This window comes from Berghia stephanieae, chromosome 3, assembly GCF_034508935.2.
Source record: "Berghia stephanieae isolate SIO BIC M18660-M18661 chromosome 3, UCSD_Bste_1.3, whole genome shotgun sequence".
NCBI lineage: Eukaryota > Metazoa > Mollusca > Gastropoda > Nudibranchia > Aeolidiidae > Berghia > Berghia stephanieae.
In genome coordinates this window covers 37,216,426-37,240,143 of record NC_088362.1, presented here as the reverse complement: position 1 = coordinate 37,240,143, position 23,718 = coordinate 37,216,426, and the positions used below count along the sequence as shown (strand labels likewise).

The 23,718-nt window shown below is 36.4% G+C and overlaps 1 protein-coding gene across 4 annotated transcripts; it reads left to right on the top strand.

Annotated features, from left to right (window-relative positions):
* Positions 1-2,441: 2,441 nt before the first annotated feature.
* Positions 2,442-19,706, top strand: LOC144967666 (oxygen-dependent coproporphyrinogen-III oxidase-like). Of its 4 annotated transcripts, none has more exons than XM_078905195.1 (13): positions 2,442-2,459; positions 5,651-5,765; positions 6,630-6,690; positions 7,036-7,113; positions 9,416-9,553; positions 10,265-10,383; positions 11,719-11,785; positions 12,578-12,703; positions 15,176-15,287; positions 15,766-15,845; positions 16,587-16,666; positions 17,974-18,103; positions 18,511-19,706. In XM_078905195.1, the coding sequence occupies exons 2-13, from the start codon at positions 5,674-5,676 to the stop codon at positions 18,595-18,597; spliced, it is 1,170 nt and encodes a 389-aa protein (XP_078761321.1). In that variant the 5' UTR covers positions 2,442-2,459; positions 5,651-5,673; the 3' UTR covers positions 18,598-19,706. The 4 variants fall into 4 exon arrangements, with proteins under 4 accessions (XP_078761321.1, XP_078761322.1, XP_078761319.1 ...); XM_078905196.1 differs by lacking the exon at positions 2,442-2,459 and adding an exon at positions 2,482-2,637; XM_078905193.1 differs by lacking the exon at positions 2,442-2,459 and adding an exon at positions 2,654-2,737.
* The last annotated feature ends 4,012 nt before the right edge of the window (positions 19,707-23,718 follow it).

Genomic DNA, 23,718 nt, shown 5'->3' with positions numbered 1-23,718 from the left:
ATGCTGTTCCATTCACTATCTCTTTTTGTCTTCTATCCTTGAGGGAATCTCGGACCCATTTGAGTATCTGATCATTAATGTGATACTGTTCCAATTTCCTGATTAGGCGCCAGTGTGGAACTTTGTCAAATGCCTTTCTGAAGTCGAGGTATATGACATCTAAATTGTTGCCTAATTCCAGGTCTCTCGTCCAGTCATCCATTGTTTCAAGTAGGTTTGTTACTGTAGACCTTCCCGCCATGAAACCATGTTGTTCTTTGCTGAATAGTTTGTTCTTGGTCATATGATCAACTACTTCTTCTCTAATCAGCTGTTCCATGAGCTTGCAGACGATAGATGTCAGGCTCACTGGTCTGTAGTTTTCTGGATTTTTTTCTGTCTCCCTTCTTGAATATGGCTGTGACGTTATCTTCTTTCCACTCCCTTGAGTCTTCCTTCTTTCATCGACTGGTTAAATATCTTGGTTAGGGGTACTACTTGCTGCTCTACCAAGTTTTTTAGTATGTAAGGATGAAGATTGTCAGGTCCAGGTGATTTAACCTCCTTTAGGTTTTGTAGTCTCTTCATTACTCTCTCTCTCTCTCTCTCTCTCTCTCTCTCTCTCTCTCTCTCTCTCTCTCTCTCTCTCTCTCTCTCTTCAGTATTCGGCCATTGTGCAGGATCTATATTACTTCTTTTTGCAATATCTGGCAAGTTTTCCTGGTTCTCCACCGTAAAGACACTTGCAAAGAAGAGATTTAGCACCTCTGCCTTATCTTCATCTTCAGATGCCCAGGTGCCATCTTCTTTTCTCGTGTCACAGGTTCCCTGTCTTGTCTTCATTTTACTGTTTACATAACCCCAGAATGCCTTAGGGTTTTCTTTCGTTTCCTCTGCTGTCTTGTTCTCATACTTTTGGTGCACTTGTCGGACTACTTAGTAGTTGCGTTTCTCACTCTTTTGAATTTGTCCCAATCCTCTTCCGTTTTGCTTCTAGAAGACTATTTACTGCCTTCTTCTTCCGCAATTCCTCTCTCACTTCCTGCGTCATCCAAGGTTGCTTTCTTCTCCCAACCCGGTTCCCTCTGCTTTTCGGGATGTTTCTCTCGAAGCATTGGTGGAGCACTCTGGTAAATCTACTCCAGATGTTTCCTACGGTGTCCTCGATTAGTATTTCCTCCCATTTGATGTGCCCCAGTTCCTCTTTCATACTCTCTAGATCAGCCTTCCTATATCTGAGTGTCAGTTTGTCGTCCACAGTCTCAGATGTCGCCCTCAGTTTTAGGAGTATGGTCGCATGGTCGCTTTTTCCCAGTGGGTGACTCAGTCTCAGGTCGATAATGTCATTTTCTTCCTCCATCAATATCAAGTCCAATACGTTGGGCTTCTGTTTTGTTTTTTTCTCTGTCTTGTGGGTTCTTTTATTATCTGTTGTAGGTATTCAATGATTTCTATGAAATTTTCCTCCAGGCTTCCCTCTTTTGGTTCGTCCATCCCTTTCCACTCCAGTTCAGCATGTAGAAGTCTCCCATAATAATTATCTCTGAATGCTTTTTTTTTTTTTTTTTTTTTTTGTGACGCCCTCCTTATCATCTTCAACATTCTCTCATTATTTTCTCCTGTACTATTTGGGCTCCTATAAATCACCCCTACTAGTATCTGACTCTGTCCAGTCACTCCAATCAAGCACCAAGCGCTCTCCCTAAAGTCGTGATCTGTGAGTTCCTCTATGGGGTTAACCTTGAGGTTTTCCCTCACCAATAAGTATAGACTCCTCTGCCGGAAGTTTCGAAATAACTGCTAGCTATTATAGTATATCCCTCAATACCTAACTCTGCTCTGTTGCATTCTTTGGCTTAGCCTCTGTTATCGCTATCACATCTGGATCTTCTTCTTCTGCCATAGCCTTTAGCTCCTCTCTCTTATTCATCACATTGTCTGCGTTCGTGTACATTGTCTGCGTTGTTTTCATATTCACTTGCTGCCCCTCATCATTTACCAGTAGGCCTATGTCTCTTTCTTGAATTGTCTTGTTGTGTTCGAATCCTTGCTCAGAAACATTTTGGGCAATTGGACTGACACGTTTCCCATGTAGTCATTCCTCGTCCCAGTCCCAGTCATTTCCTCCAACATCGCTGTCTATCTTTCTTACTTGTTCTCTAAACTTTTCCCTGAAGATGACTCTTTTCCTCGAAATGACCACATCATCCCCTGCTTCTCTTCTTCTCTTCAGCTCCTCCCTTAATTCCTTGGCCTGCATCTCCAATATATACCTTCTGTAGGCATTCCCGTTTATGATCCTCCAACTGCTTTTAATGTCTTAAATTATTTTTGTTTGATTGTGTAAAAGCAATGTACGTTTCAGTTACTACAGTTTTTTCTAACGTTTTAAAGCCCACACAACTTTACGACGATTTTTAACCTTGGTTTGCATTAATGTCAAGGTCAATCATTCAAAGTTCAATGGGTCATCTTAAACGGTAGGTACTTTCAAGTACTTTCACTTTCACTTTCCATCTGTTCGGTGTTCGGATGTTCGTGACAATCGTATGTTGTTGTCAATCAAACTTTCTATTTAGAGGGCATGCACAGTATAAAGCCACATTCATAGAGTACTGCCAAGGGAGTTTACTATCTTCTATGAAGTATAAGTATTGGGTAATAACTGTTACTGTTATGTATCATTTGTTAAATTTGAAATTGATCCAAAAGCTTCCCATCTTCTCTAGGTTCTTAGTTTTAACCCTGGGCCCTGGTGGTGAGGACAGGTCTAAGTCTTAATATTTATCTGCAATTTTCAGTTTTCAAAAACGCAGTGACTATTTTTACAGTCCCGTAAAGATGGTTCTCGGGGCTATTTTTACAGTCCCATAAAGATGGTTCTCGGGGCTATTTTTACAGTCCCGTGCCGTAAAGACGGTTCTGATGGCTATTTTTACGGCGTTGCGGTAATAGATTTATAAATAGATAGTAACAGATTGGCTGAGTAGACGCCATTAGCTCTAAAACTCTCACTCACTTCGTTCAGGTGCGGCTAGTTAGCAGCCTCTCTCTCTCTCTCTCTCTCTCTCTCTCTCTCTCTCTCTCTCTCTCTCTCTCTCTCTCTCTCTCTCTCTCTTCTTTCTTTCTTTCATTCTTTCTCTATGTCTTTCTTTCTTTCTTCTTCTCTCTCTCTCTTCTCTCTTTCTTTTTACTTTCTCTTTTTTTCTATCTCTCTCCCTCTTTCTTTCTTTCATTCTTTCCCAATCTCTTTCTTTCTCTATTTCTCCCTCTCTCTCTCTCTCTCTCTCTCCTCTCTCTCTCTCTCTCTCTCTCTCTCTCTCTCTCTCTCTCTCTCTCCCGGTCTTTCTACATTCTTTCTTTGTTTCTCTCTCTCTCTCTCACTCTTTCTTTCATTCTTTCCCTATCCCTTTCTTTCTTTCTTTCTTTCTTTCCCGATCTCTCATTTTCTCTCTCTCTCCCTCTCTCTTTCTTTCATTCTTTCCCAATCTCTTTCTTTTTCTATCTCTTTCTCTCTCTCTCTCTCTCTCTCTCTCTCTCTCTCTCTCTCTCTCTCTCTCTCTCTCTCTCTCTCTCTCTCTCTCTCTATCTCTTTTTTTTTTCCTTTCTCTTTTTCTCTATCAATCTATTTCCCTAGTGGTACCTCAAAGCCTAGGCAGAGGGGTCTGACCACAAGGTGAACACCGCTTTGGCGGAGAACAATAAAACAACCTCCTAACTGGGAAGGGAGGAGCAATACAGCGACCACTCTTGTCTGGTCGGAACAAACACTGGGTCAATCGGTAGAGTAGGAGGAACGCGATGGTGGGACCAAAGTAAAATGCCCTCTTCACCTCGGCGCCCCAATGAGGATCAGTCTTGGGCACCTCTATTCTTTTGGATCATGACCGCCCATGGTAGAGAATCATCATCATTATTTACTTTCTTTAAAAAAAAAATTATTCAAAAGAACAATATTTAAGCATGAGGTGTTTCGCAATGTGCATCTTTACCATGGACATCAACATGGGGGGGGGGGTTAGTCATTTGTCCACAATATGGTTGGGGGGGGGGGGGGGGTTCTAAAATTATGGTCAAAATGTGTCCAATTGGTTTGTGAACGGCCTCTTTTCTGAAATTGGATTCAAACCCACTCTCACGTGAGAAGACTGCACCCTGAATGTTAGACGTCTACGTCTTTTAAAATTGTATAAACCGTTAGTCCTTCCTGACTGGTTATACTGGTAAAGTGTAAACAAAAGCCAACCTGTAAAGTATTATATCTTGAGGGGTGCCGACTCAAGCAGGAACTAAATATACTTTCAGTGTTTGATAATAGATCTATATTATGTATGTTTGACAGAAAAAAAATCAAGACATACAACCTAACCTGCCCACTGATGATGGAAAACGGGCTGTTCTGTACTGCAAACATAACTTATCCAAAAAAAAACAAAAAAATCATATGTAATAAAAATGACAGAACCGTAAAAATCGCTAAGAGAATTGACTTTACATTAATTGTTTGTTAATTTTAGTTTTAGCTTTAGATCTAAATATGTTAAATGAAATTAATTTTGCTTTCATTCACCGTCTCTAGATCTGTACATCTAAATATCGGGAGAAATGATATGTGAAGTTTTCTGAATACTGCAAAAAGATGATAATCTATAACTATGCGGATAATTGAACAGAATCGCATCAACGCCGTAAAAATAGCCATGAGAACCGTCTTTACGGGACTGTAAAAATAGCCCAGAGAACCATCTTTACGGGACTGTAAAAATAGCCCCGAGAACCATCTTTACGGGACTGTAAAAATAGCCCCGAGAACCATCTTTACGGGACTGTAAAAATAGCCCCGAGAACCATCTTTACGGGACTGTAAAAATAGCCACTGTGTTTCAAAAATTACCACACTGATACTAAATAGATAGTCTTGGAGGGGGGGGGGGGGATCTGGGGCAGGCGTGAGGTGAGAAAATTGGATGATCTATCTAGCAGTGGTAGCAAGTTTTCAGACTAGAGAGGTGCGCCGGTGTTACCAATACTTAGCTTCCATACCAGGACAAATCATTCGTTTGGACAGAAAAATAAATTAAAAACTTACTGCTTACCGTCAAAAGCAGTTTAGATTTGAAGATGCATTTGTTTTCTATCAAAAAACATTCGGTACTAGACAATGATGAATTTCAAAAGTTGTGTTTGAAATTATATCCTAAATATTTTCATGATTCATTCCTTGCGAAATCGTGTGTATTTACGTCTAGCTCTAGGAGTTAGGAACCTCTTTACTTTTTTTTTTTACCCAAGCGAGTTTCTCAACTTGCAGTCATGTAAATGTGATTAGTTCTGATTCGGTATCTCATTTTTAAAAATATTTTGATAAAGATACTGATATTTTAAAGATAGAGATCAATCTTTCTCGAATGTGGTTCAAGGTAGTTTCCAAAAATATGGTAATGGTACTCTGATATGAATTACCGCACTTTGATATTTCTCTTTTTTTTTTTCTCAAATTAGGGAGAACGAAATCTTTACAAAAAGACATCCGTTATCTTGCTGAGTTATTTGTCAGTTTGATTATTTGTTGGCTGGTTGTAGTTTGAAAAGGGTTTAAGGGATCTATTTATTATCCGTTTATTTTCATCTAGTTTGTAGCTTAACAGTAACAAATATATTTCTTTTCTAGGAATTTTTCTAAAGGAAAGGAGGATGTCAAGAGTTTTCCAAAAATGTTTCCAAACTTTTATGGCCATAGGAGCGACAAGAACCTCCAATTCTGGAACTCGGCTACAGAATAAAAGGTATGAGATTATTATTATTATGGCAAGCTATTGGTGTAGGCAGAGGATTAGACTGCTTCTAGCCTTGCTAATTTGTTTACCAAACAATAAATTGGTAGCTTGGCGAATGAAGAAAGGATGTGGGAGGCAACTGGTGTCCCTAACTACATTACTTCAGATCCAGACCATTGACAAGCTAATAAGATAATTCCAAACTTCTGTTTAGATATGAGACTGACTTTATTTATTTTTTAAAATAATATTCATCCCATTGCTCTTTGAATTCATAAAATGCTTGACATATTTCTATTTGTTTTCGCATTAAACTGCTTCAATCCTTTAGTTTTATGGATTATCATTGTCCTACTTTTGTATTTAAAATATTGTTTAGGAATGTTTGACCATATTTTTGTTTTGTTTTCTTCATTGATTTGAGAAGCTTGAGATGGGTAATTGATAACTTCATCATCAACGAGAAAAAGAAAAAGATGATTCACTAGAGTGTGGTGTTCATGATTCACTAGAATGTGGTGTTCATGCCAAGCCACTTATGCTGTTTTTGAATGCGATTGGTTGCAATTCATTTTCACCGCTACTATTTTCGTCATTAACATAATAGGGAAATCACTGTCTTGATAGTTGTGCTAAATATGCAGACAGATTTTAGGTCCTTTATCGCTGACTTACATGTGAAACAGATATAATGGGGCAGATATCTCTTTTTTTTAAATTAATAATTTTATTTATATAGTGCCTTTTGGCTTCACACCTCAGGGGAAGGAGAAATGCAATCTTGTGTCAGCTGAGAGAGGATTTACTTCTTGTGTAAAGAAATTTATTAATTTATTAATTTATTTTATTTCCTCAAACTTTTTAAAATTTCAGACTGGTTTTCAAACTGGTAGGAGGAGGAACTGTGTTACAGTTATCTCTCTTTGGATGGAAGGTAGGGAACATTTTGATAGGAGGTTGTATTGCTTGTGTCAATTTGTAGCTATTTTACTCGATTCAGTTATCCAAGAAAACCTGGCCAAAAAAAATAGAAAAGAAAAGAGAATAACAAATGCAGTAAAACATAATAATGGTGATGATAATAATTATAATGATAGTAATGATAATCATTGATAATGATGATAATGATAATGATGACAGGTGATAATAGTAATGCAAGAATACTTTTATGTCTCTATGTAAAGTAATCAATGGATGCAATTCCTTTGTTGTTTGTTTTGTTTTTTTTGTGATGAATGTTTTGAGTGTTAAATAAAATTTATCTCATGATTTGGACCAGAGTGCCAGGAAACCCGACATCGAGTCTGTAGACACGTGGATGTCCCAGCCAATCACAGACCTCACTGTACTCAAGGAGGTGGGGAGGATTTTATTGATTCATTTGATTATAGTTGTTGGTTTGTTTGTTTGATCAGCTTCAATCTTTACAAAATATAATTTGATATAAAGAAGAGCGTCAGTGACTCAGTGGCTGATTGATAACTTTAACTTGAGCTTTTATATGTGGTCTTGTGGTAAGACACTCGCTTTCGGATCGGAAGGTCCTGGGTTCGAGCCTCTCTCGGTGCATAGTTGAGTCCTTGGAAAAGGCTTTTTACTCACATGTCTCACCATACTCAGGTGTAAAATGAGTACATGGCTGTTAACAGCGTTGTCTTTGTCGGAAAAAATTGTAATGTCACCTACAGACATCATGTCTTGTCCTACATGTTACGTGTTGCTGTTGGTCAGGGACCCTTTGTAATTGCTTTGAGCATGTTTAGTGGTTATTGCGCTATATAAAAGCTCAAGTATATAACGCAATATCAACTCAACATGCTCAAAATGATTTACAAAGATTCCCTGACCAACAACAACACATAACTTGTAGGACGTGACATGATACCAGTTAGGCGATATTACAATTTTTCCAACAAAGACAACGCTGTTAATGGCCAGGTACTCATTTTACACCTGAGTATGGTGGGAGAGTGTGAGTTAAGACCCTTTTCTAAGAACTCAATTATGCGCTGATCAAGGCTCGAACCCAGGACCTTCTGATCAGAAAGCGAGTGTCATACCACATAGCCACATATCGCTTCCTAATCTGTCTTAGTAGGACACGCAATACTGATGGTTATATATTTGAAAGGGAGATAACTTTGAGTTGAATTATTAGAGGCTGAAGTGAATAAATTATGCAAGACTTGGAACTCATTGAAGACACTTGTCATGGATAGAGACAGGTGAAGGTCCTTTATTGCTGTCCTATGCCAAAAGATGTTGAAAAAGACTTAAGTGTTATAGTAAATCATCAAAGTGATGCCAAGAGCATCCGATTTGCCACTAAAAATAATTGCCAGAAATGCGTCTTTTTTTTTTGTCTTTTTAAAAAATTAATAATTTTATTTGTATGGTGCCTTTTTCAAAGGCATCAAAGCGCTTTACACCTCTAGAGAAGGTGAAATTTTGATTTTACAAGAAATTAGCTCTTATGGACGTATATTGTTGTTGCTAGTCTTTGACATTTTGAAAACTTTTGGCTTGATTCCCGAGCTTGTGCCTGGCAGGAATATTATAAATAGTCTTAAATAAGACACAATTAAATGGCCCCAGGATCTACTTCTGCTCCTTTTTTGAACCCCCCCCCCCCCCCCCCTCTTACCCCTTTGTCTTCTATCTTTACCACTTGAATGTGCAAATTATCTCTAATTTTATTAAAGTAACACAATCCCATTGTCTTCCTTTTTCCTGGTTTTGATACCAAAGTACTCCTACAGAGTCGTTAGGCCTGCGGAGCTGGAGTTTAATAATAATATATCTTTATTGTCCCAAAAAAAGTGGCAATTTGTCATTTGGTTACACATTTATAACAATACAATATTGACATAGACACACTCACACAAGATGCACACTAGTTACATAGTAGTTATCGTAAAAAAAAAAAAAAAATTTAAAACAAAAAAAACGGCATCATCACCATCATCGTCGTCATCATCATCATCACATCTTCATCATCATCACAACAACCTTCCTAATATTTTCGTTACAATCCTTTTTCACCATTCCCCTATAACACCATTCACCATCTTCATCATACTCCATATTATATTATTCCTGTAACAAGCTATGAGAGGGAAAGCCTGTGGTCCTCCCCTCTCTCTCTCTCTCTCTCTCTCTCTCTCTCTCTCTCTCTCTCTCTCTCTCTCTCTCTCTCTCTCTCTCTCTCTCTCTCTCTCTCTCTCTTCTCTCTCTCTCTCTCTTTCTCTCTCTCTCTCGCTCTCTCTCTCTCTCTCTCTCTCTCTCTCTCTCTCTCTCTCTCTCTCTCTCTCTCTCTCTCTTTCTCTCTCTCTCTCTCTCTCTCTCTCTCTCTCTCTCTCTCTTATCCCAGTTTCTATAGGCAGGCTACCCTTTTGATAGGATGCTAGTCTATCACAAAGTACTTTCCATCAAATTAACAGAACCAGCTACCCAATAACTGCTGGGTTTACAGGGAAAAGGGGTTGAGGGGCGTGGTCAGGAAAAAATAATCTTGACCATCCGAAATTGATCTCGGTCCCTTTCCATGAGAAGCAAGTGCTCTACCAACTGTGTTCGGGACCCCCTCTGATACCATAACTTAAAACTGTTGTTAGCATAATGTATCAATCCTATTTACAAACTACTCTCGTTATTTTTAGAATGGAGATGACATGAAGTCTAAAATGGAAGCCATGATAATGAGAATCCAGTCAGAATTTTGCAGGGCCTTGCAAAAAGAAGAGGAAGACGAAGGAAGTAGGACCAAATTCAAAGTTGATCGTTGGTTAAGGAAAGAGGTAATTGATTCTTGTTCGTTTACTTTAATATTAATTTTAAATATCTGAAAAGGTGTGTATGAGAATATCAAATTAAGGAGCAGGCACCAGTGTAAGATAAAGAACTGAACAAGCAGAAAGTAAATACAAGAAAAAAAACCCATCCGAATAGAATCAGCCTGCCAATCATTCTCATACACAAAGAACTGAACAAGTTTGTATGAAAGGTGCCAGACAATGCAAGGAAGAAAAATACAAGAAAAAAAAACACATCCCAAGAAATCAGTCGACCCCTCATTTTTATGCGTGGTGTTTTATTCCAGAGTTGATTTCTTGCAAGTTAAAGTTTTGATTTTAAAATGAATATGTTAATAATGATGACGGTGATGGTGTTGAGGGTGGTGATGATGATGATTATTATTATTATTATTATTATTATTATTATTATTATTATTATTATTATTATTATTATTATTATTATTATTATTGTTATTATTATTATTATTATTATTATTATTATTGTTATTATTACTACTACTACTACTACTACTACTACTAATACTAATACTACTACTACTACTACTACTACTACTACTACTACTACTACTACTACATCTACAATTTTTTATTACTTCTACTACTACTACTACTAAATCTAATTTCTTAAAATTTTGTCTTAAAAATGACCATGTTATCTAAAAAACAATGTGTTTATCCTATATGTTTTCTCAGGGGGGAGGTGGCATCACATGCGTCTTACAAGATGGGACCGTTTTTGAAAAGGCTGGGGTGGGTGTTTCGGTTGTCCATGGTATCTTACCACCCAGTGCTGTGCAGCAGATGAGAGCCAGGTATCCCATGTTTTTGTGTTTTTTATTGTTGTTTTTTCTTAGGGGTGGGAGGGGGGGTAATTAACGGTGCAGCTAGTGGTATGACACTTGAACCCATAGGTACCTGGTTCGAATCCCCCTGTGGGCAGTGCAAAGTTGGAAAAGACTTTACTCACATTCTTTCACCACACTCAGGTGTATAATGAGTACCTGACCAGTAACAGCATTATCCTGGTTGAAAAAAGAAAATGTAAGTGTGTCTCACATCTCATCCTACACTTTAAATAATGCTTTCAGTTTTGGACCCCTTGTAAAGTTCTTTGTGCAAGTTTAGTGTATATTTTGCTAAATATGTTTGGGGGTTTTCGAGGGGAGGGGGAGGTGTTATTGTTTTGTTTTTTGTTTTTTTTTTAATGTTTAACTTTTTTTCTTAGCTTTGTGCAGATTCAGTTTAAATCATTTCAAAGTCATTCGAAGAATCAGTGGCTTAGTTATACAATATTTTGCCTTGGAAGAATTACAGTAAAACAATGTGAACCATGGTCCATGACTGGAAGAGTTATAATGATTGTAAGACTCAGTCCCCAATGTTAGGACCTTGGGTAAGGCAGTTTACTGCTTACACTATCAACTTGATTTGGATATGAATGACAAAAATAATGAAAGAACTTGTGAGTATGGATGCAGAGAGAAGACAAATATTAATCCTTTAACAACACTTGTTTTTTCTAAAAGAGCAGTAATAGGGTTTTTCAGGTAGCTCAATCAGTAGAGCACTCGCATCACATGCAAAGGGACCAAGCAATCCCTGGTGCTGTCGAGTTTTTTTCTGACCCTCCTGCCCACCCAGCAGTGATTGTGTAGCTGGTTCTTTCAGATCTGGCAGAAAGTACTTTGGGATAGACTATCATCCTCTCCAAAGGATAGCAAGCAATTGCTATAGTCCGTTTCACATAGAAACCAGGATAAAATGTGGCCCCATGGGCCTAATGACTCTGAAAGACTACTTTTCAAGGGCCAATTAAAATAAAACATTAAAAAATGAATAGAACAAAAAAAATGAAAGGAAGAGAATTACAGCTGGCGGTTAGTGTGAATATTGAAATTGTGACACAGCGGACTGCATTTATTGAATGGGATTGTTAGATGATGGCCTTGAATTAGATTTAATGTCAATTTATGTTTTATTTATTGATAATCAGTATTTTGTTCCTTTCTTCTGCCTTTTTTCTACATCCAGTATGTAATTTCTATTTTATTATTTGGCAATGATATGATTTTTTAGTGTAAAAAAAGAATTGTAATATTGTAAGAATTCTTATTCTTAAGAATTAACATTCTGATTTCATTTTTCAGAGGGAAGAAAATGAAGGGGGAATCACTCAAGTTCTTTGCCGCTGGAGTCAGTTCAGTAATTCACCCGGTAAATTTAAAAAATAGTTTTGGCAAGCATTTTTGTGAAATTCTGTAGATTATGAAAGGGATAAAATAGAATTGGCGTTATTTAAAATTTGTTATTGTGTACTTGGCATTTTTGGTACTTACAGTTTCACTCATTATATAGACTATTTTTTGTTTAAACTTTACTTTGCATTCAGTCTATTCCATTTAAAAAATCGTAACAAATTTTGAATTGTTCAGGTTAAAAACTTGAGCTTACTAGACTTTCATAAATTTTGATTGCAATTTTTGTTGTATTTTTCTTGTTGAAAAACATTTTCATCTTTATTCAGACAAAATAAACACATGTCTACCGTTGATTATAACATGATTTTTTGTTTTCAAACCATTTACCTCATTATTTGAACAGTTGTAATGACAAGTGGGCTATCCCATAATGTTCCAAATTCACATGTTCACTTTCTCTCACGTTTTTGAAAAAAATCCAAGCCAAATGTCGTTCAGCACACAATGTCAGTGTTTCATGTTTACCTTTTGAATCTTAAAAAGTGATTGATCTTTATATAAAGGAGGTTTAATATAGCAAATCTTGATGGTCTACCTGCCTTTAAATCCATTTACCTGGTTATAACAGCTATCCAAACGTTTTCACTAAGAGTACAGTAACAGCAAATGTTCTTGTAATGGAAGCTGTAGTTTGTTTAGAATGAAAACAAAATTCTTTGTAGAACAAGCTTTCATTTATTTTGTGACACATAAGAGTGAAAAGCTACCATAATAGTGAAGCTCATCCGTCACCAATTTTTTTTTCCAGAAAAACCCCCATGTTCCAACAGTCCATTTCAACTACCGTTATTTTGAAGTAACGGATGAGAATGGTGACAAACACTGGTGGTTTGGTGGAGGCACTGATCTTACACCGTCATATCTGGATGAGAAGGTAACGGTGATGATGTTTTTAATATAAAAATCTTTCGCTTGTTTTTTTTATTTTTGTTTTTGTTTTTTTGTTTTTTAAAAAACTTTTTTACCTCAATTAGGGAGAAATTTACTTTGATAAGAATTTCTCTGGGTTTAGCAAGGGCAAGGCCACACATTACAGCGATGTTACTTTGTGGTTGAAAAATGAAGACTATTCAGCCACGTGACAATGAATTAGACGCTGCACATTCTCATCTGAGGCCTGTACTTCTTTTTTTTTTTTTAAATAAATTACTATTCCAATAGTACCTTCATCAAATATTTTCTACACCGTTTCAGGCACTATCCCAACCAATCATACTTTACAATCTTCTAACAGTGAGATCCAGCTTACTTGTTCTGTATACCACCAGGCATGCCTGTGTAGACTCCAAATGATTCCAAGAATTGGTTTTCTAGTAGATTTGATTGAATTGACAAAAGATGAGTCATCACTAGTTTGTTAATTGTTTGTTGAATTCTGGAAATTGATACGTTGTGTTATATCGGTGACTGAATTTTAAGAGCTTAGGACAGAATCAAATGGACTGGCACTACAAAGACAACACAATCCCTATTTGAACCATTTCCCCTCTGTCTTTCTTTTTCCTCAAGTCCTTTTAATTGTACATCTAGAATGTTTTTACTATCCAATTTTCTTCCTTTTTACTGGTGCTGATATGATCTAGATGTGTTGCAAGCGCTGTAAAATCCTTAAAAACTTAACAAAACAGATGGCATTCTGTTTAGTCTTTAGACAGGAATTGTTTGTTTCTTGTTTGTTAGGTTTAAATATGACTTTTAGCAAAGACGAGCTACATAATATTACCAACTAGAGATCAGACAAAAAAGTCTCTAATTCCATTTAGATTCAAATCTGGTCTATTTGTATTTGAGTTGAATGCTTTGGCCAGGTTTGCCACTTATACAGTTTGAATCAATATACATCTACAGTAGAATTACTTTAAACCGAAATTTTGGGGACCTTCTAAACCATTTCGGTTTAAAGACATTTTGGTTTAAAGCAAGTTCCCGTTTTGCAATGTTTTTCAAGGGTAGTAACTATTTAAGGAATTTGCTCATTTAATCGCATCATGGGTTTCCCGTTAAATGGAGTTGTTGAATAAATGCCGTCTTCGTAACCATTAACATTTTTTTTTTCTTTTTTTTTTTTAATTTTTTGTTCTTTGGGTGTGTTTAAAAAATATTTTTGGGGGTTTTCGTTTTCAAATCAAAATTGTTGAAAGAGTTGAGTTCGGGATGCCGTGTATTTTACATTATATCTCCATCTTGATCAACTTTTTTTTCATCGACTTCACGTAGTATTTTGATTTTAAACTCCAACGTGTAAGCACAGTGCTTTCTTTTAGACATCTTTTAGTAAAATGAAAGCTAAAATAAGATCGAAAGTTCTTGTGCGATAATTGATAATGAATGATGCGCAGCTACTCAGAGGTGAAGTGAAGTTGAAATGAAAAGTGAAAAGGCGTGTAAGTGCTAAGCTGTCTACTACACATCTCTCTTTTGTTGAAAAGCCATTAGGTTCAAAGGCCTAAATACATCGAACCCCCCCCCCCCCCCCCCCCTCCCACACACACACACACATTTAAACAAAGTGGAAATGAAATGGCATGTCAATTGTCGTGTTAAAAATCCAGTCAGTTCCAAAGCATCAACACACGAGCGAGAATATCTCGCTTGCGTGATTCTACACCCCAACTCCCCCTCTTTCCTCATTTTTCGCCTGCCAGTCACCCGCTGTCTTCCTTTTCAAGTCTGTGCGATTGTGGTGTTGGCCAAGCCCAAGTGCAGTGATCAGTGACATCTATAGAGTATATGAAGTCCTAGGCAGTGATTGAAGTGTTTACCTAATCCCCACCCCCCATCACCCTCATCTTATACTTACGCTCTTTGTTTAATATCGCCGGGCATTATTACGTGTGGCCTCCTGCCCGAATTTTTGAAGAAAAATAGAGAGAAAAAAAGGGAAGGTGCTCTCAAGTTGTTTCGGTTTAAAGAAAGTCCTGCTTAGAAGTATTTCGGTTCATCGTAAGAATTAGTACAAAGATAATGAAGAAACTAGTACAATTTATTAAATTCTTTGCGGTTTAAGGTATTTTTCGGTTTAGCTTCTTTCGGTTTAAAGTAATTTTACTGTATATGGTTTATTTTTAGAGACAAAGTCGGATATTTCCCTCTTAGATAGGAATTTTAAAACTAGGTTATAGAGCAAAACTGGTTGATATAAACTTTGCTTTTGTTTGTGTGTGTTGGGGGGGGGGGGGGGTGTTTGTGTTTTGTTTTTGATTGTTTGTTTTTTGTTTTTGTGTTATTTTTTGGGTAGGATCAGGTTACCCAACTGCATCATGCTTAATCACATCTAGATTGTTTTCCTTTTATCTTCTGCTGTAATTTTTTCAACTCTCCACCCTGATCCATGGACTCCTTTCAGGATATAGTGACATTCCATACGGCTCTAAAGAAGGCGTGTGACAGTCATGGCAGAGATCTGTACCCAAAATACAAGAAATGGTGTGACGACTACTTCCACATTGTACACAGAGGTCAGTGGCAAATGCTTTAAAAGGAAAAGGTTACATAGGTCATGCTACACTCCTATCTCTAAGCACCATGTTATTATTTTTTAAATTAAAATCTGATGATATAACAGCATGAATTTAAGCATTAAGATGAGACTTGCAAACTTTTAGGCATGAGTACAATTCTGAGTCGGAGACAATATTGCTTTATCATAACCAATATTTTGCAGATTTATATCAAAAACTCTGCCATAAAAGGCTGCATGCGGTGGTATCCTATATGTTAAATACATGTTACCCTGTAAGAAAAATATACTGTGTAAAAGGCTTCAGTTATTTTGATGAACCATTGATAAAATCTTAATAAATGTTATTACTTAAATACGGATGCAGACATCAGCAATCATTCTATCTTGTCCTCTTGATAACGTTGGTAACTCATTCATGAATATTTAAATAGACACAAGGTCTAATCTCATTCAATGTTGATTTCCATTATCAGGAGAGAGACGAGGAGTTGGAGGCATTTTCTTTGACGATGTTGACGAACCGACTCAAGACAAAGCTTTTGATTTTGTCACGGTAATAAGTTTGCTTTAATGGTTTTGTTATTAATGAACTGATGAATCCATTTTTCAGACCCAAATACCTTAATCCATGTCATGGAATTATTTTTTTACTTTTTCTTTTGTATTTATATCTCTTCTTTGTCCAGTACTATTATAGACACAGCTTTATGGTATAATTGTAAAGGATGTGCTCTAAAACAAATCGTAAAAATGATAGACATAATATAACTTTGTTTACACATGATTTGAGCCCTGCCTCAGCCATTTTTATATTTTTACTTGTGCCAAATTACTTGCCCCCAGTTTGCTCATTGAAACAACATGAATAATCCTTTTTGACAACAGACATTTATTTGATGGATTATCTACAATCCCTTGTTGAATACTAAGGCTGATTACATCTTACATAATGGAGTACGAAAAGTGTAGTTTTTAAAAACCACTTGGTTGCGCATCTCAACTTTTTATTATTATTCATTAATTTTTCTTATTATGGAATTAACTGGTCCAGGTTTTAAGATGATTGTAACATTAGTTATAAGGTCACTACAAATATTCAATGTTTTTTTTTTTTAATTTGATAAGATGAGTGAATCTTTTAATGTTCCCTTCCTTCTCCCTCCTCCTCCCCCAGCTGTTCCTACTCACACCCCCCCCCCCACCCCCTTTTATTGCTGACAGTCAAATTTGATAAGATAAGATTCTATTTATTTATTATTATTTTGATGACAGTGTTATTTTTGGTCTTGTACAGAGTTGTGCAGAGTCAGTGGTTCCCTCCTTCCTGCCCATTGTCCAAAGACACAAGAGAGATCCTTACTCTTATGCTGAAAGGTACCATCCATAACCTTCCTTATATTTTATTGACAAATTTGACATCCAAATTGATTATAGTCTCATTGTTATGTGGAAAAAACTTTCAAACCAACAAAAAATGTATTATTTTTAAAACAACGATAGATACATAACCTTATGATTTGAGTTTGTCTATAATGCATGTAAATATGCGAAAGTAGACTTAGATGTTTCAATTAGACTACAAGCTGGTACCCTAGTGGCAAACTTCAATAGAAGGGGGGAGGGGGGTCAGAATAGAAGGGGGCAGGCAGTGGGGGGGGGGGGGATGTAATTTGACCAATGCAGAGAGGGGAGGGGTGTACATTTTCGGCTTTTCTCGCATTAACATCATCAGCGACAATTCTGATGGCGATATACATTCATTGCAATTTATTTCGATAGCACTTCTACTTTTTGGGGGGCTTTTTTTTCTTTTTTTCCCATAGTCTTGTGGGTGCCCGTCTATTTTATACAGTAGAGTAAGCATCTAAGAATCATGACTTAAATGTTGCATCAATGTTGGATGAATTTTCTTTAAATGAAGGAATCACGAGTATTGAGTTTCCCTCCAGCATCACACTTGTTTGTACATTTCCTACTAAAAATATCTGGTTTGATCGTGACTCCTAACATCGAGTATTTCTATTCCTCCCTCTGCAATTTATTTTTCTGACTTTGAATAGCGGTAAGAAAGAAGCAATTTGTGATTTGTCATCTTTTAACATTATTATATTGGGTGATTTAGATTTGTAAAATTGAATCCACAGCCAAAGTGATGGGATATTGTTTAAGATTCATTGCTTTATTGAGGAAAAATTATAGTTGTTTTTTTTAAGTGCAAAAAATCCAATACAGTTATGTCTCTCTAATCTGGATGTCTCCATTATCCGGACTTGTTACCTGAGGACAGATTTTTTAATTTTCTTTATTTGTAGACTATAGAGAGTGATTCCACTGTCCGGATGTCTCTGTAATCCAGACTAAATGCTGGGGTTGGAGGTGTTCAGATTGGGAAGATGTGACTATTCTATTTCTTATGATTTTAATTTCTGATTTTCTCTGACATTATACCAGATGGAGACAAGAGTGTCACATTTGGTAAATTGCCTCGAGGACAGCTAATTTGGATAATAAATCTTTTTCTTATTATAATTTCATGGGAGACACAGCTCATTGAATCTTAAAGGAAACTGGATTTTAGAGAGCCGGGCATTCTTGGAAAATCAATTCCTGTCATTTACCTTGTATGATTTTTTTAAAAATCTTGAATATTTACTTTTTTTTTTGTTCAATCCGTGCTCCAGACAATGGCAGTTACTGAGACGAGGGCGATACGTGGAATTCAACCTGATCTATGACAGAGGCACCAAGTTTGGATTGTACACACCGGGGGCCAGATATGAAAGTATTCTCATGTCTCTGCCGCTCAATGCTGTACGTTTAATTGAATGGCTTGAAATTTGGAAGAATCCTTTTCCCATTAAAAACAAATCTGTGCCTAATCTAGAATTTAACCGTGGTACATTTTTTTAAGGTTGAAAAAAGATTGTGTCGATTTGTAAGTTTTAAAAAATAATAGACATAATATTCTTTTAATTGCTGATTTTTGTTTCTTTATTTTACAGGTCTTTGAATTAGTTCATGAAATGTTTTTTAAACTATCAACTGCTTTTTAAACTATCAAATGTTTTCTTTTCATTATATAGGTCTTTGAATTATTTCATTTATTTTGTTCTTGTTGCTGTGTTCATTAGTGTTCATGTATAACTGTATATATGTTTAGTCTGCATCTCTGTTGTTACTTTTGATAGTCTAATTCCTGCTATTTCAATCTATTACAGAGATGGGAATACATGCACAATCCTGGCCTAGGATCCAAGGAGGAAGAATTGATGGAAGTGCTGAAGCAACCCAGGGACTGGATTTGATTCAAGTTTTTTGATTGGTCATTTTTGTACTGTATAATGATTGGTTGATTTATTTACTATTATTGTATTGGTGGTTGGTTTTGTCTGCCATAATCAAACATGTCAATGTGTGTAGGTGTGTCTGTGTGTGTGTGTGTATGTGTCTGAAATATGTCAAGGTGGTTGGTTTTGTCTGCCATAATCAAACATGTCAATGTGTGTGTGTGTGTGTGTGTGTGTGTGTGTGTGTCTGAAATATGTCAAGGTAGTTGGTTTTGTCTGTCATAATCAAATATGTCAATGTGTGTGTGTGTGTGTGTGTGTGTCTGAAATATGTCAAGGTAGTTGGTTTTGTCTGTCATAATCAAACATGTCAATGTGTGTGGGTGTGTGTGTGTGTGTGTGTTTGTGTGAAATATGTCAAGGTGGTTGGTTTTGTCTGTTTTGATCAAACATGTCAATGTGTGTGGGTCACGGTGACTAAAACTCGAACTTTTAGTTTGAGCCAGCGCTCCGCTCCACCGGTGGGAGGGTAATTAATCAAGTTGTGACAGGTCGATGACTCATCATGCTACCGGCATCGGCATTTTTGCTACCTGTATGTTTGCTCTTGGATTCTGCATTTTATTGATATTTTCAAATAATCGTTGCTCAATAATCCGTTGACGTAACTTTTTCTTATTCATATATTCTTGTTCTTCATAATGTAAAGAATATTGTCATACCATTTGTATGGTTATGAACCTAATGGTTTTGCAACGCCACTCTCCATGAGTTGTAATATAATTCAATACAAGATCATAACTATAATTGGTAAGAAGCATGTGAATAAATAGCATAAGTCACCGCACAGGCAAATAATTTTGGGATAATCAGAAGCAGAAGAGAATGAGGAAAAAGTGTATGTAAGTTTTATGGCATGTTCAGACCTGGCAGTCCTGTGAGAGGTCTTGATATTGTGGTAACTCCTTATCAAATCCACCAGTATCCTGTCCACAAATTAGTCAGTCACATTAGATGACGTGTTAGTGTGTGTCTTATAAAACTGATATCCAATTATTCCTTATGAATAAGATTCACTTGATGTCATATTTCATTAATTAATAATAAAAATTCTATGGTTTCTCACATTCCCGATCACATTGTCAGTAATATATTTACTAAGAAATATTTCTATCACTATCTCTTCTATTTTCACACATCACAACTAACGAAGTTTCATGTCTAAGCACGCGGGTGGTTGGATGGGAGCATCACCCTTGAATCATATACCTATGATGTTCGCATGGGTGTACGATCCGATAGTGATGTCGTTTCTTCTTCTCTTTACTAGCCTATCCTGCTTCTTTGGTTTGTGATTGTATTTTTGACAGGGGATATTTTTTTTTCTGTAAATCTTCTGCCTGTTTGTTCTTGGTTATTTATAATTTAGCTTATGATATCTTTAGGTTATGATTTTGATTTGCATTTGTACTATTTTTGTTAGATTGCTTGTTTTTTTGTTTCAGCGGTCTCTCATATAACCTCAATTGTGTTGGAAGAGACCTAAAGCAACAAACAAACAAAAAAAAACATGTCTAAGCACAATGCAAGCAACACCATTATGAAAACAAATAAACAGTTTAATAATAGTTTCTCATCTATTTTCAACACCAAGCAGAAAGGAGTGATATCATTCTAATATTTAGGATTACTATTCGGGGCCCTTATGAAGTGACTACTGACGTCTGGTTCAACTTGAAGCAATGATGTTTCCATTGTGAAAGACAATTTTGCTTTTTCACTTCGAAGTCCTCCTGCTCTTTTTTCAATCTTCCCTATGCTAGAGTGGAGCAGTTCACCACCTTGCTCTCCATGGAATCCTAACCCTATCTTATATCGCTTCAACCAGTCAATGCAGTGCATTTCCAATATATGTAATTTGGGGGTAATTGAGTGAGGGAATGCTTCTCTGTAATTCTGCAAATACCTTGTGACGGCTTCCTCTGCTTTTTCAATTTCTTCTGATGACATGGGATTTGAATGGGATACTAATTTATGTACATCTCTGTAGCTGTCATTTAAAGTATTATATTTGATCTCAAGTTGAATTATTTTCGTGATTATTGTGTCTCTTTGGGTGTTTGTACTAACTGCATGTATAGCTGTCTTTGTAAGGTCTATGTAGATTTCTTTCTTTATGTATTTGTGGCAGTGATTGCCAATGAAGTGGCCACCGTGAAATGCTTGTCTGACAATTTTATTCTGATCTAAAACGTTTTGTATTGCTTTTCTAACTGGTCCGATGATACTTTCTTTACATTCTTTCATGTCTTGCAATTTTTTCTTTATCTTTTTAAGTTGCTTCTCCCACCTCCTCTTTTCGACTTTCGTATCACTCATGACAAGGCATGTTCGTACAAAGTCTTTATCTGTTTTTAATGCAACAGCCTTTTCCCAACACCGGCCATACTTTCTATAGTAAGATTTCTCCTTCAACCCTGAAAGTGTAGCTCTTTCCTCAGAGATTTCGTCATCAAATGCATTCAGTTCATTTTCTAGATTTTTGTGATGTTTGGTGACAATGCCAAGAAGCAAATGCAGATATGGAGGCGCTACATGGTCTAGACCAATGGATATCATAGGTGAATGGATGACATTGTTATACTGCCTCGCTTTGCTAAGCTCTTCTCCGTTATTTTTAAATTCCTCATAATTGTCATTCATGGACGAAAGAGTTCTCTTCTCAGAAGCTAAACATTGTAGTTGGCTTTGCATTGTCTTTTTGCTGGCAAGGCACCAGAGACATGGATAGGTACCAGAGGGTCCTGAGATTCCATACAATTTGGATAAGAACCAGTAGTCTCCAAAAATAAACAGTCTAACTTTCTTGCCTCTCCATTCTAAAGATTTCAGAGCATCAAATTGTGGATTTAAATGATCTATGATTATCTTAATATTGTGTGTTGTATCGTGAACTTTAGCTATTGATATCATATAGGTGTTGTCCCTGGCATTTGGCTTAATTATATTTAGAATGTGAAGTGCCATCTTGAAACTGCCCTTCCCATGGTCACCGCCCACTTTTATCCAAATCTCATCTTCTGGTATACTGCCATTATGCCATGTGAGTGAGCCCTTGCTGTCGTGCTTCTCCAGCATCCGTGATACAAAATCAGATAAGTCCTTGATGAAAGCATCATTCATTTCTGCTTGTTCTGTTGACTTCGGGTCTTCAAAAAACATCCTTTTTATAACAATATCGTCCCCTGTTAAATGTTTTTGTAGTGACCTAACTGCATGCTCGTGTGGAAGATGGGTGGCGCTTAAAGATTTTAAAATACTGTTTTGAATCTTGAATTGATGGTATGATATATTCATACTTTCCTTCATTCCTAGTGCTTCCTGGACAGATAATTTTTTTCTAAACCCCATTATTCTTTCAAATTCCGTCTTCCCTTTCCCCTTTATCCTCTTGAATTCAGAAACCCTCTGACACAGAACATCATCATCCGTCATCCCACTCATTTGCAACCTCACATTCTCTATTACCTTAGCTCTTTTCTTTCTTTGTGGAGAACTGGAGACAGCTGATGGTTTTCGTGGCTGTATAACTTTTTGAAATACAAGGGGTTGCCCTCCAATTTTAAATCGTAAAGTGTTTTTGTCCCCTGATACTTTCATTTGTCTTTTAGCATAATGTGTGTGTAGAAAAAGCTCCTCATTGTTCAGTGGTGTATCTTTGTCTTGTAATGGTACGACAATGACAGGGCCTTTGGTCAAGGGTGATGTTGTGCTATCAACTAATATTGGCTTTTTTGATGGTGGTGTCTTGAATGGGCTTGTTGACATGTCCTTCTGTTTTTTTATGGGCGTCGATTTGGCAACAGGGTCGGGGAAAACATTATCATTTTCAAATAAAGGTGAAATTGGTCTTGAATCAGAGATCATGTTTTTGTTTCTCGTGAATGTTTTTTCTGAGTCCTCACCAGCAATCGGTCTTGCAAGACGCCTAAGTACATCTGCATCATTGTCCTCATCATTTGCTATTTGTGTATTTAATTCATGTGCTGTATCTGAGCTATTTTTTGTTGTGTCTCGATGTAAATTTGAATGAATTGTCACTGAACTTGTGTTGTTTGCTAACTCTGTGTCCTCTGCATTGTGATTGTCATACAGATTTGATGAAAGTTCAAAAACCTCTCTAGGAAAAGAAGTATCAGTTGAAAGGTCAATTTTGTTTTTTGTGAATTTATTTCCTTTGTTGAAAGAGTTGTATGCTGAACATGATGAGCATTGACTCTCACTGAGACTGGAGTCAAAACAATTCCAAATCTTATCACTATCACATATCCTATCTATGAGTTGATTCTGTGATGCTTCACTACCTCTACGTTTAATGTTAGTTAGAGTTGTAATACATGTTCTACATATAGCAGGAGATTGAACATTTTTAGAGTCTTTATCTATATTAACACGACAAATAATACAAATGTCCTTACTGAAATCAGACACATTTCTGATGGTAATCTTTTTGCGACTCTGTTGTCTGTTCAAACATCTTTTGCCACAAAGTCTACATAGATTATTTAGTTTTGTTATATGAGTTTCAAGAGAATGTTCCATTCTTGTCTGTAGTACAAAAAAAAATGGTTTCAGTACCACAAATAAAATTAATATAAAAAAATAAAATCACTCAACCAAAAATAATAATGTTATTTCACACAACGGATTGCCCGGATTTTAAATAATCATAACTTTTTTATTTCGTGTGAATTAAGCGTACTTTTTGGACATACTATTTGCAAATTTATTGTATTATTTTTGGGTGTAAGAAAATATGACCCTCATGGTGACAAAACATGTTTTAAAAATATTTTAATCAATGATATACGGTGGACAGAACAATTTCACTCACTAATTTGAAATATTCTTATCTGCTTTATAATCCAATTGGCACTTCACAAAAATATATATAGTTACCACAGAAACTTAAAATATTAAAAAATCAGAAAAGAAATCGTGTGTGACACATAGGCATCCAGTAGTAAATGATGTAAGGAGTGCATTTCTTATGCAGTTTTTGATATTATCACCCTTGTTTTCGGACCTGGATTACCTCCCCTTGTTTCAACTGACGAAGGTGCAGGTAATTAATCACTT

Coding starts and splice junctions, on each gene's coding strand:
- LOC144967666 (XM_078905193.1), top strand. CDS start 2,656: ATGTATCATTTGTTAAATTTGAAATTGATCCAAAAGCTTCCCATCTTC. Junction 15,288..15,765: donor CTTCCACATTGTACACAGAG/GTCAGTGGCAAA, acceptor TTCCATTATCAG/GAGAGAGACGAGGAGTTGGA. Junction 15,846..16,586: donor AAGCTTTTGATTTTGTCACG/GTAATAAGTTTG, acceptor GGTCTTGTACAG/AGTTGTGCAGAGTCAGTGGT.